Source organism: Cebidichthys violaceus, unplaced genomic scaffold, assembly GCF_023349555.1.
Source record: "Cebidichthys violaceus isolate CVI_PGR_0920_01 unplaced genomic scaffold, fCebVio1.0.p SCAF_65, whole genome shotgun sequence".
Lineage (NCBI taxonomy): Eukaryota > Metazoa > Chordata > Actinopteri > Perciformes > Stichaeidae > Cebidichthys > Cebidichthys violaceus.
The window spans coordinates 713,842-730,810 of NW_027176872.1; the positions used below are offsets into that span (position 1 = coordinate 713,842).

At 41.5% G+C, this 16,969-nt stretch overlaps 2 protein-coding genes across 3 annotated transcripts in view; one reads left to right on the forward strand and one right to left on the reverse strand.

The window, feature by feature from the left end:
• The first annotated feature begins 2,226 nt into the window (after nt 1–2,226).
• On the forward strand, nt 2,227–9,508 carry LOC137890498 (transcription initiation factor TFIID subunit 2-like). 2 transcript variants are annotated; one of them, XM_068734602.1, is made up of 6 exons: nt 2,227–2,293; nt 2,667–2,796; nt 4,608–4,726; nt 4,964–5,105; nt 5,380–5,611; nt 6,828–9,508. In XM_068734602.1, coding segments are annotated over exons 1-6 (639 nt in total). In that variant the 5' UTR covers nt 2,227–2,292; the 3' UTR covers nt 6,843–9,508. The 2 variants fall into 2 exon arrangements, with proteins under 2 accessions (XP_068590703.1, XP_068590702.1); XM_068734601.1 differs by having other exon boundaries at nt 2,259–2,796.
• LOC137890479 (IgGFc-binding protein-like) overlaps nt 8,320–16,969 on the reverse strand; it is a 36,329-nt gene continuing 27,679 nt past the window's right edge. The window contains exons 27-36 of the mRNA XM_068734566.1: nt 15,666–16,012; nt 14,510–14,733; nt 13,603–13,744; nt 13,150–13,486; nt 12,308–12,424; nt 11,633–11,740; nt 10,881–11,076; nt 9,758–10,021; nt 9,494–9,636; nt 8,320–8,523 (exon numbers count right to left, since the gene is read on the reverse strand). Coding sequence (XP_068590667.1) covers nt 8,320–8,523; nt 9,494–9,636; nt 9,758–10,021; nt 10,881–11,076; nt 11,633–11,740; nt 12,308–12,424; nt 13,150–13,486; nt 13,603–13,744; nt 14,510–14,733; nt 15,666–16,012 — 2,082 coding nt within the window. The remainder of the gene's footprint in view (nt 8,524–9,493; nt 9,637–9,757; nt 10,022–10,880; nt 11,077–11,632; nt 11,741–12,307; nt 12,425–13,149; nt 13,487–13,602; nt 13,745–14,509; nt 14,734–15,665; nt 16,013–16,969) is intronic.

The following is a 16,969-nucleotide window of genomic DNA, read 5'->3' on the forward strand; positions in this document are numbered from 1 at the left end:
ATCAGGTTAAACTGTCAGGAGTTGGCACGATACTAACAAATGTTTCTTTCGACCCTCTACAGTAACAAGGTAATGTTAGTAATAGAGAAAATGGAATGTTCTGTTATCAGTTAAGTTAGTTAATTTGAATCACTGTAATACATTTATAAGGTTCGCACTGTTGTTGTTAAATGTTTGAAATAATTAAAAATTTTAATTGAAAGTTAAATTTAATATTCTTCATTAAGATGAAGGACATCAAAATGTTTTTAATCACATATTAACAAGGACATATTTAATAAAAACAAGAATAATACAAATGAGTAATAATGAGTGTTCTGTCGCATTCATTATTACCTAATCAAATGTAAATACAGAAAACAATGCACCCAGTCAATGTGTCACTCTCAAGGCTGTTGCTATGATGCTTGCTCCTCTTTCTGGCTGTTAGCTGTCATGCCGAAGAGAAAGTGTTTTTTCTAAAGAACTCCATCCATGAGGCTCAATCCTTCTTTTGTAAAGTACCCGGTAACAGTGTTGCCAGATCAGAATGCCAGTTTCCAGCCCAATTCAACAAAAAACAGCCCAAATCATTGTTGACAAAAACGTAACATTTGTGTGAACTTAAAAAGTTATTGTAGCTACGTACTACCAAATTCAAATGTAAAGTGTTACCGTCTTATGAACAACAGAAACTGGCAAATGTCATGTAACTGATTCCGAGGGTTACTGCGTCTGTCTTATTGTCCAACCTAAACTCATTGTATAAATGGGATGGACTGCTGTTTGTTTTAAAGTCACAACTGTGTGTCTCTTCTTGCTCTACACAACATCTCTGGGTTCTGTTTTTCGCTCGCATGACTTCTCTTACCATTGTTATGCCGATGACACCCAGCTGGTCTTGTCATTCCCCCCGGTGACACTCAAGTGGAGACACGCATCGCTGCATGCTTGGCTGACATCTTGAAGTGGATGACGACACACCACCTGAAGCTCAACCTGGACGAAACCGAGCTACTGTTCCTCCCGGGGAAGGGCTGCCCGCACCGAGACCTGTCCATCACCATTGATGATACCGTGGTGATGCCCACTCGGACTGCGAGGAATCTGGGTGTGACCCTGGACGACCAACTGTCGTTCTCAGCAAACATTGCATTGGTTACACGCTCCTGCAGATTCCTGCTCTACAACATCAGGAGGATTCACCCCTTCCTCACTGACGAGACGACGCAGGTTCTCATCCAGGCTCTTGTCATCTCCCGCCTTGACTACTGCAACTCACTACTTGCCGGAGCTCCGGCGTCGGCCATCAGACCTCTGGAGCTTGTCCAGAAAGCTGCAGCTCGTCTGGTGTTCAATCACGCCAAGTTCTCCCACACAACTTCCTTTCTCCGTTCTCTACACTGGCTCCCTGTAAGAGCTCGCATCCAGTTTAAGACTCTGGTGCTATCCTACAGGGCAGTGGAAGGAACAGATCCTTCTTATCTCCAGGCCATGGTCAAGCCTTACACCCCCGCCCGACCACTTATCTCTGCTGCCTCAGGGCGAATGGTTGCCCCGTCGCTCAGGTCGATCGACCCGGTCACGGCTGTTTTCTGTCCTGGCCCCACAGTGGTGGAATGAACTCCTCACTGACGTCAGGACAGCAGAGTCGCTGCCCATCTTTCGGTGCAGGCTGAAAACCCACCTCTTCAAGAAGTACCCTGAGTCTTCCACTTAGCACTTATTGTATTCATATTAGTTTGTTGCACTTATTGTATTCGTAATACTTTGTTTCTGCACTGTACTTTTGCTCTGGTTTATGCTCTTACCTGCTTGTTTAAAAAAAGAGATGCACTTATGACTGGTGACTCGTAGTTCTCTTGAATACCTATGTTGAATACACTTATTGTAAGTCGCTTTGGATGAAAGCGTCTGCTAAATGACTGTAATGTAATGTAACTGATTATTCTTTCATTAAATTGTTCCAAGTTCCAAGTAACTCCACACACTTTTGAAGAGGCGCGTTATTCGGCAGAGCTGCACTATGCGCGCTCTCGCGAAGCTCGTGCACTGGTCAGTGGGCAGGCAGTGTACGCCCTGCTCTGACGTAACAAAACACTTTTTAGATTTATAAATTAGATTCATTCGCATTTGTTTTAGAAACAATTACATACATTGACTGTCGTATGTGTGCTGTACATTTTGGCGGTTGCCTCTTGATTTTTCAAAAAAAGTATTTGTTGTAATTTATTTTACGCGGGAGTTCAAAGGTTACTAACAAAATGGCAGCACACACTGGAGCCGTGAACACAATTCCATCAGCAGCCGGATAGTGAGGGGATATTTGGATGTTTTGATCCACGGCGACCGCAGCAATCATTATTTGGACATTATCTGTTTTATGCTATTGACTGCTAGTCATGTCCGACTTAAATTTATGGATACGTCCATTGTGTTTGCAATAAAAATACCGTACAGCAGTCTCCGGGTGAAACGACCCGAATATAAAGCAGTCATTACAGAGGGTCTGACGTTAGTATAGTTACAGTGCCGGTTTTTCAAAGTGTCTGCGAGCCTCGTTATTAAACTCCTATTTACACTCATTCCAACCGGGGAATTTATGAACTGCAATTACAAAGACTTACTTCATCTATTAAAAACGTATCACACTGTTATTTAAAAACTCATGTTTTTTTTCCCCACAGTGGTCAACCTGAACAGGATCAAGCTCAACAGTAAACAGTGCCGCATCTACAGGGTCCGGGTCAATGAACTCGAAGCCCCATTCATTTACAATGATCCCACACTGGAGGTGTGCCACCATGAGTCCAAGCAGTGAGTATGTTGGTGCACATTTCAGTGTTCGGATTGTATGGTGTTCCGAAAACATTGGCTTGTAATTTGTGCCATGGGTTTCAACAGGTTTCCCACTTTTCATGGAAACCAGTCGACCAATTGTCATTGAACAATCATGGAAAATGAAACAAAAAGATAAATTGTTCTGGGAAATCTTTTGTTGTCTTGGAAAATTATTTTAACATTGTATCTATCAGAGCTCCCGGATAACACTACCATCTGAAAGGGCTGAGTTATGTTCAGGATCATATTAATGTTCAAATCGTACTTTATGGATGAGAGTGTTTTGAATAGGCTGCTATGTTGTGGAAACCCTGTGAACACACGTCACATGGTAGCACATGCAGGTTGGATGACTTCACATAAAGTTGCTTTCTTCACAACTTGCTTTGAACCGTCGGATAATGTTAAATTGATTATCATGTTTTGTTCAGTTGCTAAAGTTGACATGCTTGCTAGCTTGTCTTGCTCGTAAATGTTTTAAGGTTTGTGATTCAACTCTGGCTTGGAGCAATGGTTTCACATGTGTGTTGGGCATTGTTGAGAGAGTTTGATTATAAGGAATGGAAATCGGAGGTCAAAACAATGAATGGGAGTCCAAACCATCGCCTAAAACTGGCTAATGGTACTTTTTTACATTGCTAGCATTGTCTCTTCAAATGCAAAGTTAATGTTAAATTATTGTGAAATCTTGAACTTTTGTAGAGGTGCTGTACATCTGCAGATGTATTTGCATCATTCTATGATCAATTTGTCATAATTTCTAAGCATGTAAGAGACGATTTTATAGAGAAGTTATAGCCATAGACTGCACTTCTTTTTAATCAGACTTCCATAAGTGAGGAACATATTAGTCGGTCTGTCATACCAGCTAGATCATCACTGAAAATGACCTGGAAAATAACCTTTAGAAAACAGTGGGAACCCTGTTTGAATTATTAGTCTACAAGTGAAATCCTTCTGTGTTGCAATAGATACTGTCAAATCTACTTTGAGTATTTACTTTGCTAGTAAATAAACAATGATAACACAGTTAGCTAGTTGTATGGATAAGTGAAAGGCAGAGAACATCAGATGACATATGACAAACTGAGTTTTATACAGATTTAAAGCAGCACAATGGCTCTCTTTATATTTCTGCCTCATCAGCTCCAAGGCACCGAACCAAAATGAAGCCATCCAGCCAAATCAATTTGAAATATTCATGCTTGAATAACTAATAATAGTGAATTTATTTACTAGTATTTTTCCCTTTAGGTTTCGGCGATATGATGATGTTTACACTATACACGATGCATTTGTAAACTGTCAAATTGGATTTACAAGATTTTTGCATTATTGCGATGAATCATTTTTTGAGTATTCAATTCACTGGATTGGCCAAAAAAATGACATAGGAATCTGGTTATTTTAATCAGCAAACGGTCCCTCACCCTGGAATTTCCATAAAATTTACCAACTCACAGTTGTGTCAAAACGTCTGCTTTTGTTGAATTTCTGGCCTTAAGTTACTGATGTCACCTTAAAATAATATCGAGCTTTGAGAAAACTGGAAATACTTTGTTTATGATGCTGAGGCGTGGGTTAAGAAACTCATATCTAGTAATTAGAGATGGTATTAGAGATACATTATTTATTTATTTATCTCCTTACATTTAGACTCCTGTAGCTATCTGACATTTCACTACATCTAGGTATATTATTACCAATATAATTTTCTGGCTAGTTTATGAGAAACTGTGCTGGCAATATGACCATTTTGTGTACATTTTGTGTGTGCGTCTATGTAGGAGGAATCTCAACTATTTCTCCAGCGCCTACACCGCAGCAGTGAGTGCTGTGGACCCCGATGCAGGACACGGGGAGCTGGTCATCAAAGTCCCCTCAGAACTCTGGAAACAAGGAGATGGTAAGACAAAAAATAAATCAAAAAGTTGAGGATTCAGAAGTGTTTTTTTTTTTTTTTTGGCCAAACCAAGACTAACATACCTAACTTACTGTCCCTTTTTCAAAATGCCATCATCTTCACTAGTTTTTTTATTTAAAAAAAATGAAATTCCAAATTAAATGAATCTTGGATTATTGACAGAAAAGGAGCTATGAGAATGTGACCGATACACCAATATATGTGTTTTTGTGTCTCCAGATTTGAAAGTCTTAAAGGTGTACATAGAGTTTTCCCTGGACCAGCCAAAAGGAGGTCTCCACTTTGTTGTTCCTGATGTGGAAGGCAGCATGGCGGAGAGAGGAGCTCATGTGTTCTCCTTTGGATACCAGAACTCCACCAGGTCTGGAAACAGTTTCTAACATTGACTTACAGTAATTGAGTCAAATAACGACACACCTTAAGTACACTATAATAAAGCCTTGTAGTGCGTCATGTAACGACTCTAAACTCAGTATCTTCACTCCTTTTCTCTTTTGACATTTCCTACACTCTTGTCCACTATCTCACTTAATAGCTGACCATCACAGTCTACCATTAAAGCCCGTAATAGCAGTGGTTGGTGCATTCATTTATATGCATGTGCTCAAAGCTCATCATATTGTCCGCTCCCCCAGATTCTGGTTCCCCTGTGTGGACTCCTACTCAGAGCTGTGTACGTGGAAGCTGGAGTTCACCGTGGACGCTTCAATGGTGGCCGTGTCGTGTGGCGACCTGGTCGAGACCATCTACACCCATGACATGAGGAAGAAGACTTTCCACTATGTCCTCCCCATCCCCACCGCGGCCCCCAACATCTCCCTGGCAGTGGGGCCCTTTGAAATCCTCGTTGATCCCTACATGCACGAGGTGGGTTTGCAGTGACCAAGTGATGGGTTTAAACGATAATGTATCACTATATCACTGTTTGTATGGTCTGTATTGAATATTTCAGTTTTTACTTTAACGGTAAGCACAGCACCACTTAAACGTTGATGTGTTTGAAGTTGCAGTGAAACAGTAGATAGAGCATTCAGCTTTGTCTTCTTTAATGTGACACTTCTTTAACGGACGATTTAAGAGAGATTTAATTCACATGCAGTGTGATGCAGATCTGCAGGACTGTTGGCCTCCACATCTGCATCATTTGGTTAGGAGGAGCAGTATGAGGGAGAAATTAACAAATTTCATCTCAAACCACATCCTTGGATATGTGAAGCAAGTTTTTGCTGGCTAATATCCAAACGGACACCTCTTACTAAGATGTAAAACATAATCTCAGCAATTTTTAATCTCGACAGAAAACCTTATGCCATCAACTAAATTGTTATTAACTACGGGTCTGATGTAACGCAGTCATATTTTGCCTGTCCTTGTATTTTCCAGTAATGACCACTAGATGTCCCTGAACACACAGTAGCAGTGTTGGTTACATATTTAATGGATATTTCACATTATATTCAATGTGTAACAATAACAGTACAGAACTGCTGTGAACTTAGTGAATGTAATAACTGCATATTGTTTACTGTGAATGTGGCATTACAGCTGTTATTTTTAGAAACGTTTAATACAATTCTGTTACTTTGCATTATTTATTTTTTTAACAATTGTACATACTTAATTGACCATTATACAACTGTAAAAATAACAATTTCATTTAATTTTCTTCACAGACATGATTTAGTTATAGGCCAACTGTATATTTAATGAAAGAAGTTCTTTAAAAAAAATCAAGAAAGCCTCCCAACCCCCTGTGAAGCTTTTGCGACTCTTAGTGGGGGTCGGGAGCCCCAGTTTGGGAACCAGCAAAGTGGACACCCATGGTATTCTGTTATGAAAGCTGGGTCGCCTCCCTACGCCTGCGGGTTATGGGGGGGAAAACTCTGACTGTTGTCTGTGCATATGCACCAAACAACAGTTCAGAGTATTAGGCCTTCTTAGAGACCCTGACTGGAGTCCTGTATTGGGCTCCAGTGGGGGACTCCATAGTTCTGCTGGGGGATTTCAACGCGCACGTGGGCAATGTAGTCGTGGGGAGGAGTGTTTACAGTTCGGTGGGCTGAGGATTGTTTGCTGTTTGCAGATGATGTGGTCCTGATGTCTTCATCGGGCTGTGACCTCCAGCACTCACTGGATCGGTTCGCAGCCGAGTGTGAAGCGGTTGGGATGAGGATCAGCACCTCTAAATCTGAGGCCATGGTTCTCAGCAGGAAACCGGTGGATTGCCCACTCCGGGTAGGGAATGAGTCCTTACCCCAAGTGAAGGGGTTCAAGTACCTCGGGGTCTTGTTCGCAAGTGAGGGAACAATGGAACGTGAGATTGGCCGGAGAATCGGAGCAGCTGGGGCGGTATTGCAGTCGCTCTACCGCATTGTTGTGACGAAAAGAGAGTTGAGCCGCAAGGCAAAGCTCTCTATCTACCGGGCAATCTTCGTTCCTACCCTCACCTATGGTCATGTGGACTGGGTCATGACCGAAAGAATTAGATCGCGAGTACAAGCGGCCGAAATGGGTTTCCTCAGGAGGGTGGCTGGCATCTCCCTTAGAGATAGGGTGAGAAGTTCGGTCATCCGTGAGGGACTCGGAGTAGAGCCGGTGCTCCTTTGCATGGAAAGGAGCCAGTTGAGGTGGTTCGGGCATCTGGTGAGGATGCCACCTGGGCGCCTCCCTAGGGAGGTGTTCCAGGCACGACCAGCTGGGAGGAGACCCCGAAGGAGGCCCAGGACCAGGGGGAGGGACTATATCTCCAAACCGGCCTGGGAGCGCCTCGGGATCCCCCAGTCAGAGCTGGCTGATGTGGCCCGGGAAAGGGAAGTTTGGGGTCCCCTGCTGGAGCTGTTGCCCCCGCGACCTGATCCCGGATAAGCGGTCGAAGATTAGATGAGATGACAAGTATAAAGCAGCGTGTAACTTGTAGTACTCCGGTCCAGCACTGCAGTTGTCTTCATTATAACAGTGGACCTGCTCAGCGATCAGTATCTCAGTATATCATTTTTAGAATAGAGTGAAAATGATGCACGGTAATGGTCAATATGCATGTGGGTCAATCACAGACACAACAGACGGGGAAGTTGCTCACATGCGTTTAATGATCATTAGAAAATAATTGATTAGTAAAGACTGAAATGTACTGTATATGTGTTAGAGGTGACTTACAAACATCACATACTGTAATCATCCACAGTTACAACAATCACTGTTGCATACTGTACACTCCTATTCCTACAATAATGTTCAGTTTTTGTCAAAACTGTTTTAGGAACAACAATTTAAAAATACTCTGTATGAATTTGAAGCAAAAGTGCTGGCCGATCATTTGATTGCACTTTAAAAAATAGGCTGTTTCATTTAGACTGTTTATTGAATTACTGCAGAAAACATGCTATATTGTGAGCGAGATATGAAATGGCCTATGAAGAATATAGATAGAAGAATTTTGCCAGAACTAGATTATCTGTAACTTGTGTACCTGAATATAAATGTTATAATTATAATGATAGTTTACAGTATAAACACAACATTGCTGGGTATATTCTTAAATGAAGAGAAGATGAAGTTCTACATTGGTTTCCGTTCTATCCTGCGGTGTAGCAACCCCTCACTCCCTTCCGCACTCCACAGCTTTTCTTTCCTGTGCAGGGTTTGTCCTGACAGGCCACCATCCCACGGTGGCATCTACACAGGCGCTGGCAGTCAGAATCAGCGTAGAACTTCTCACCAGACACAATGTACCGACCCTCGACGTTGCAGCCGCACTGAGCCAGCGGCACACAGCGATCCTGGAAGGTCAAAGTTCAGTCAGGACACTGTCACTGTGTTACAAGACCCTTCTGAATGCAACTATCAGGCAGCCTACATTGTCAGGCTATTGGCAAATTAAATTTTGGCAAGTTAAACTCCAATTTCATTTTTGACCCCTGTGGAATATCAAAACCCAGACTTTAAACTCAAATTTAGTCGCTGAATCTTTGTTGAAACAGTTTCGCATCTCTGTGCCAGGACCACAGTTTGCCAAAGTCTCATTATTTTAGGTCCACAGCTTTGCCTGTACATTTTTTTTACATGCTGTCCCAACCATCTTCCAAAAGACTTAACGTACTCAGTTCTCTATGTTGACCCTTATAGTAAGGGTGCAATATTCAAAACACATAATGTAATTCAAAAAAAGATCCGGTATACATGGGATCAAACTAAAGCTATCTGAGGAATGGATATTGGAGAAACTATTCTGGGAGAAGTTTTGGAAGATACAACTTTGCGTATTTGCTCTTTTTTCTGTATTGCACACGGTGTAATTCGGTTCAAAATAGTACATTGGTTACATGAATCCAATGATAAATTAGTCAAGATATATCTTAATTTTGCTCCTAAATGTCAGTATTCCCCAGTTTCCTGGGTCATATGTTTTGGTCGAGTCACTAACCACTTATGCACTTCTGTTTTTAATTCACTGAAACATTGTAAACATGAGTTTATGGTCTCAATCTCTAGTTTCAAGTCTTCTTCAATACAGCATGATGTGTAATGCTGTATTTAGTAAATTATGGTCCATTTAGAGTCAAATAGACCATAAATCAGGGTATGATTTAGGGCAGACTTACTGTGCATTTTAGCATTTTATCCATGAAACAGCATCTGATTCAAGGTTTTTAAACTTTTTTTGCCAGAGGAGAACCTTGGCCTTTCCTTTTTTGATGAAAGTCATGTGTCACTGTAATTGAAGAAGGCCGGGGCAGTGTGGAGGATTACCTGACTCAGCAGGTAACCGGGGTTACACATACAGCCCTCGCTGGGCGGGGTCTCACAGTTGGCGGGTGGAGATTTAGAGATGCAGCTGGCCGGACATCCAGGAGCCGCGACACTGTACACACTTTTAGCTGAACACTTCATCCCTGTGACACACACACACACACACACACACACACACACACACACACACAGACACAGAATAGCACTCAGATCACAAACACACAAATACAAGAAAAGTCACATTATCTGTCACAGAGCGCTTACAGCAGAAGTGCCTCGTCCGCCATGACTTCACGCAGCCTCCCTTTCTCTGACACTCCTCCACGTAGTCACTGATGATGCTGCAGGCCGCTTCCTGTTGACCTTCATTAAGCACCATGTCATAGACGCAGTCGGCATGGTACTGCTTGGAATCTACTCGGCCTATGCAGTCATTCATGGGTCCGTCCTTTGCTGTCATGACATCACAGACCGACGTGTAGGCGGGTGGTTTGAAGTTGGGGGGGAGCGGCTGAGCGCAGTCTTTACCTGACAGCACAAAGGCAATAGAGACATGGTCACATTACATGTCACTCAAACAGCTGATATCATCTGCCATTGATAAAGCCCTTATGCAATGAATGGGGTCGGTGAGCACCAGCTATGAGAAGCATGGTAATCTTTACATAAATGATAACTAATGATGGCTAAAATGGCTAATAATTGTGATTTGTTTATTTGCAGAATGCTCTTTTAACCTTATAACTGAATCCATTCATTGTGTGAACGACAGTGCAGATCAATTGTGCACCCTTAGTGCCCCTCCAACCAGGTCCACCCGAGTAAGATTGCCATTGTGACTTGATATGACACTGATGTGAAAAATTGGCATATATTTTCATAAAGAGGTGCATGTCTGTGAGTATGACGGGGTAAAGGGGGATATATTCTGTGTAAACAAAACATTAACACCTACTAAAAAAAGAAACGTGGCCATTCTCTGAGATTAACTAGAAGAAAAACTTGAACGAATTATAAATTCATACATTTATGAAAAAAACTCTGAATTTCATTGCTCCTAAAGTAGGTGTTAATATCTTCTGATATACAGTCCATGGTTAATAAGGAAGGTCCTTAATAACTAATTAATATACACATCATAAATAAATACCAATATTCCTCTACAACTTCTGTCTTTGACTAAACAAAGGTGTTTCTCTTTCATTTCAGCACCAGGTGTTTATAAATTATAAAGACTTTAATCGGTAATTGAGACATTTTTCTCCAAATATTACCCCCTCCCCCAACTCCATAACAATTATTTAGTTTACCTACAATGGCCCTAAAAAAGGCACTAACGATGCAGAGCACAATAGTGAAGATAAATAGCACAGCATCAGCTGCTTACAGTCACGGGAGCAGCCCTTCACGTCCGCCACCCACTGGCTCTGTCCAAACTCATTGGCGTTGGAAGCCAACTTCCCATTAGGCAACATGAGGTCATCAGCAGGGTCACCATTGAAGTTTCCACAAAGGCCGTAGATTGCGTTGTGATAACTACTCGCCAGGTCCACCCTCACTGCACTCGCAAAGTCAAAGGAGACCTTTAACAATGTGAATATAAAAGGAAAGTTATATCAAAGTTCAAGCTGAGACATATTGGCAGGCATTAAGAGTACCACTACACATCACTGAAACAGACTATGAATGCCGTTAAGGAGGTCTCTAACATTTTTCAAATTTTAATCTGGAGGGGAGTTAGACACTGTTCATTTGCATGTATTACACATTCTTAACGATACAAAGCTGGTTAGAAATCAACAAACTTTCCCTTTAAGCACATAAATGAGCGATTTGAAAATAGTTAAGAATTTATGTAAATTACATTCTATAAACACATTAATTTATAAGTCCTCATCATCCATACCTTTGGAATTAATCACCTTATTAGCTTATTGCTTCCCTTCCTCGTATTAAAATGTCTTGTAACAGAGTTAGTTACGACATTACTTTTAGAGGCCTTGTGTTCTGTAATTAGTCAACACAATAGTCAACGCAATATGTTTTGATGGCCCTAATCACATTAAAGTTAAGACAAAGGTTGACTAAAATGTTTTATAGATACTTTATGAATGGCGGTGTATGCTTTGGTGTTTATACCTTCAGAAAGTTGGTCTCAAGGATAGCCAGTCTGTGTCTCCTATAAACCTGGACCAATGACCGATCGGATGAATTGGTGAAGGGTAGGTTGTTGTCAAGCCCGTCAACCTGCAGAAAATACACACACACACACACACACACACACACACACACACACACTGGGTTATGGGTTGTATTTGTACTTCTGCTTCCCATGCTGGGGGCAATATTAGCTCATTGCTTGAATATTGGTAAGTAACAGGAAATGTTAGTAGAGAAATGCCACAGATATGTTTCAGGTGATTTGGAAACAATGTCATCATGACATTTCTACTGGCCATCAGGGGGCGACTCCTTTGGTTGCAAAAAGAAGTCTGATTCTATAGAAGTCTATGAGAAAATGGCCCTACTTCTCTCTTGATTTATTACCTCAGTAAACATGAGGGAATTCAGCCGATGGGCCTTGTACGGCCATGTTTTTGCAGGTCACACATGCGCTGCATGATAGTTTATGTGGGCACACAGCGGCACAGACAGAAACGTCCCAACCACACAGTCAAAACAAATCGCAAGAGTAACGTCAGGCAAAAATTTACTCCATGTTTGATCACACTGCAGCCCTCAGAGAAGGTTTTTTTTGTTTGTGTGTGTGTGTGTGTGTGTGTGTGTGTGTGTGTGTGTGTGTGTGTTCCTCACCAGCACTCTGCCTGGGTCGTCCACTGACAGCGTGTACGTGTTGCCATAGATATTAACAGTCACCACTTTAGCGTATGACACTCTCTTGTTGCCACGGTTGTTATTCTCCAGGATGACCTGCAATTCACCGAAAGAGGAGTAGAGAGGACCGATAGGAGGAAAAGGAAACAAATCCAATGGATGATTTAGTTAGGATATATGAAGCAAATCTTTGTTTTTTTGACATTGATGTACAGGTACAAGAAAGGAGTCTTTTTTTTTCTCAGATCTTTAACAAAAGTAAAAGCAGAAATATCCCCATTTAAAAATACTCCGTTACAAGGAAAATTCCTACATGTAAAATATCACTAAAAAGTACAAAAGCATCATCATCAAAATGTACTTAAAAGAGTGTCAGTGATATGCAAGTTATTGAAGAAATCTCATCTCGAAGAATCGGTAATCTCTTTTAAATCACTTCTTAAAACACATTTTTATAGACTGGCTGGTGTTGTCGCTTTTCTGTTTTATTTTTATTTGTTGATTTTACTAAATTATTTTACTAAATTATTATTGTTATTATTTATTATATTTATTTCTCAGTTGATTTGTATTGTGTCGGCTGTCTCACTGAGCTTTCGCTTATTGTTATTATTACCTTGCTTTTTCTGCTCTGTCTGTTAAAGTGCTATATAAATAAATTAGTATTATTATTATTATTTTCCCAAATCAAACTCCTGTTTCTGTGTTGATTTAAATCTGCACAGAAATTGCAATTTGATTGTGTAAATGTAAAGAAGCGTCCCAGTGGACGTGTGGTGGAGACCTTCATGGTGCACTGCATTGTTTGGTGCTCAGCTCACCTCAAAGGGTGTCAGACCCGTGGTGTCTGCACGCACACTGACCAGCCTGTAGACACAGTTGCCCTGGAAGTCGAACTTGCGTCCATCGAAGGAGCTGAAGTGCGGATCTCCGCGTGCGCTGCAAGTCTCAAAGCTGACTGGGTAGCAGTCTTGGACCCCGTTCACGACGCCGCACTTCTCTCCGGTTCGACAGCCTGTCCGCTCGCATTTCACCTTTTGTGTCGCCGCGTCACACACACATTTCTCCTCACACAGCGAGTCGGCCCAGAACGTCACACCCGGTTGGTAGTAACGGCCGTTGTGGCTACAGCCGCAGCCCTTCTCCCTGATAACACACCTGACAGAAGCAAAGACACCCGGAACAAAAGGATGTCAATCTGAGCGCAGGGACGAGGTCAGTACGGAAGACATTAGTCAGGAACGAGGGGGGGGGGGGGGGTACATTATACTCACTTTTGACCATTCAGCACATATCCCGGGTCACAGAAACAGCCTTCCACACAGATCTCAGGGCAAACGTCCGGCTGAGCACCACAGGTGGGGGGACACGCCGAGCCGCACAGCTTGTATTGGCTGTGGGCTGGACACTCAATAGCTGGAGGCACAACAACAAGAGCAGGGAAAGTTTAGAAGATGGACGGACAGAGAGAAGGAGGAGCGCGGGGCTATCCCACACAGTGACCTCTCGAGCCGAAGCACATTCAAAACATCATTTTAAAACTATTCTATCCAAGTTTTGACCTTTTAGATTGTAGATTTATGCAGATGTATTTATCCAGAATTATATTAATTTCTAAATATCTCAGCACCACTTAAACCACTGGAGACCAATGGACAACATGTAACGGATGCTCACGAATTAATACAAAAAAAAAACTTCATCTGAAAAGAACCAGAGGAAAGGATGGATGGATGCAGAATCGGCTTGGATCCACTTGGGTATCAGACATATTGGGATACAGACCAGAGACCTGGAGCTATACAATGGGACACCCCTCATGTAACTATTTCATCAGACTAAATATAATTTGGACCCACCTTGACTTTTGTCCAGGGTCAACTTAAAAGCACCTGTGAGGACCTCTAGTCAATAAAGTTGTTACTTAAATATTGATTTTAGCGACATTTTCAGTATGCTTTGAGCTATTATGAGTTATTTGGAGTTATGTGTCATCAGAAACCGGATTGCTGTCACTTTAAATCAACAGGGATGCCCTGTGTGGTGAATGTGATTCCGCCGTTCTTTCACAGATATAAATTTATAGCCAGTGTTCAGTTTTAATTTAGAACATTGAGGTGAGTGACTTCACGTCTGTCTGTAGTGTTTCAGTCTACATAAATGTACTGTGTGTAAACTCACAGCAGTTGCTCAGTTGTCTCCATGCCAACACAGACACTCCCATCTCCTGGCACTCTGCCATGTAGCTGCTCAGGGCCTCACACAGTACCTCTTTCCGTCCTTCATTGATGCAGACGTCATACAAACAGTCTGACACAACCTCTGCTACTGACATGCTACCATGGCAACCAGAGAAAGGCCCCTTCTTGTCGCTCATGATCCCACAGTACTCTGGACCAGTGTACCTGAGGAGGAGCAAAGTGGTTTATTGTCAGCTCACTCATATGAAAGTAGTAGTACATATGATAATTAGTGCATTTACTCAAGTTCTGTACTTAAGTGCAATTTTGAGGTACATGTACTTGAGAATTTCCATTTTAATGCTCCTGTAATCTTCTACTCCACTACATCCATTATCCGTCTCCTGTACTACTTTCAGAATATAGTGACAGTTTAAACTTAGAACTTATAACTCACTTATTATGATCCAATAATATCATATATATTATTATGAAAAGGACCATTCTGCATAATGACTTACTTTTGTTACTTAAAGTATATTATGATGCTAAAACGTATGTACTTTTACTTAAGTATTATTTGGAATGCAGGACTTTGACTGTGCTTTGGGTTTAGTGCTAATTATCAGATGTTAAGTAAAAGTAGCAGATAATCTTTTGTCATAAACTCAAACAAATCGACACATACCCCTTCATCATATGTTCCCCAAAAATATTGTGTTATAATCGGTTTAACGCAACAGTAACATCTATAAAATAAATACTGGTTATTGAAAGGAGACATATTATGCTAATTTTCAGGTTCATACTTGTATGTTGGGTTTCTTCTAGAGCATGTTTACATGCTTTAATGTTAAAAAAACACCTTATTTTTCTCATTCCGCCTGTCTGCATATACCGGTATTCATCCTCTGTCTGAATATCTCTGTTTTAGAGCCTGTCTCTTTTAGTCCCTCCCCCCAAAACACCAGTCTGCTCTCATTGGCACACTTTCTGAATACTGGCTGTGTGCGTTTCTCTGTGGATTGAGTTTTTTGATATGTTCACAGTAAAAAGCAACTAGACCTTCTTTACAATCCAAAAAGACCTGGAAATCTCGTTTTCATCAAAATGAGACCTTTAAGTTACTGTAAAACTCAATGTTACTATAACATTACTTTATGCGGTCCTCCTCCGAGCACTGAGGACACTCGTCCTCACAGTAATGGTAACAGAATGGGTCGTAGTCTTCGATGCTCCATGTCCCTGCCCACTGTGTCACGTTAACAGCTGGGCTGCCGTCGGCGGTTGTCAGGTCATCCTCCTTGTCGCCGTTGTAGTTGCCACAGAGCCCAGCGACATTACCATAGTAGCTGCTGCTGATGGACACCATGACGAGTGTGGACCAATCAAAAGTAACTTCGACGCCAAAATCACTCAGGATTGTGCCTCTAATTCCAGATTGTGTTATGGAGATGCGGCCTTCTTCAAGACTGACAGGAAGCTCCGACCTTATACCATCCACCTGGAGAGAGAGGGAAAGACACGGTGGTGATGAAATCAAATGTTTATTGTATGATGATGATTTAGCACTTCTGCCACCTACTAAAGGACTTTGGGGATGTTCGAAATATTCTGCCAACCTTAAAAATAAATGTCAATAAAACTAAAGTATTTCATTAATTGAAATATCATCAACAGCAAATTGGGAATTGGTTGTGAAATAACTAAAAGAAAAGGTAAAAGGGGCATTTTACACCTCAAAACCTGACTTAAAATATATTCAAAGCAGTTATTAAACCAATCATATATAAGGTGGTAAAATATGGTATTCAATCAGACAATGCACATTTTTTCATTTGTTAAGAAACATCCAGTTGAAACTTTACATGTGTATGTCTGCAAAATGATTTGTCCGTTCACAGACGGGCACAGAAAGAGCAGACTGGCAAGATAAAGCATGCCTTGGACTGCATTCATTCAAAATCCGGCACCTTCTCGCAGCTTTGTGAGCCGATATGGATGTGTTTAGTTCTTCATCAGAAAATAATGATTTGCGGCTTTGTTCTCACCAACGCCCGTCCCTCTCTTCATTCACTCTCTAGCTCGCTCAACTACCGTTAACACTCTATCTCTCCATCTCCCTCACTCGTTTAGCTGGAGAGGAGGGACGAATTCTGAATGCTGTGTTAACAAACAGCCACCTACATGTTTTACTTTTAAAACATGCGACCCTCGTTCATCTCAGTACGTAGCTTTAAAAAGCTAAGACAAACTGAAAAGAGCCTCCTCCACGAATTCACTAGCTGTCAACCCAACGTCACGCCTAATGTGAGTTGTTGTATTCCCCAACGATGCCAAGAAACGGTACTTTACAAAGTACAATGTCATCATTACTTACTGCAATGATGGCTGGCACAACCAAAATAGGTTTAAAAAACATTTAATATGAATTTACTTGTAATTGTGTCAATGAAGAAGA

Excerpts from the sequence above, each read along its gene's own strand:
- LOC137890498 (XM_068734601.1), top strand. The coding sequence starts at position 2,648 with ATGTTTTTTTTCCCCACAGTGGTCAACCTGAACAGGATCAAGCTCAAC. Across the intron at positions 2,797-4,607 it reads TGCCACCATGAGTCCAAGCA|GAGGAATCTCAACTATTTCT; the intron begins GTGAGTATGTTG and ends GCGTCTATGTAG. Across the intron at positions 5,106-5,379 it reads GGATACCAGAACTCCACCAG|ATTCTGGTTCCCCTGTGTGG; the intron begins GTCTGGAAACAG and ends CCGCTCCCCCAG.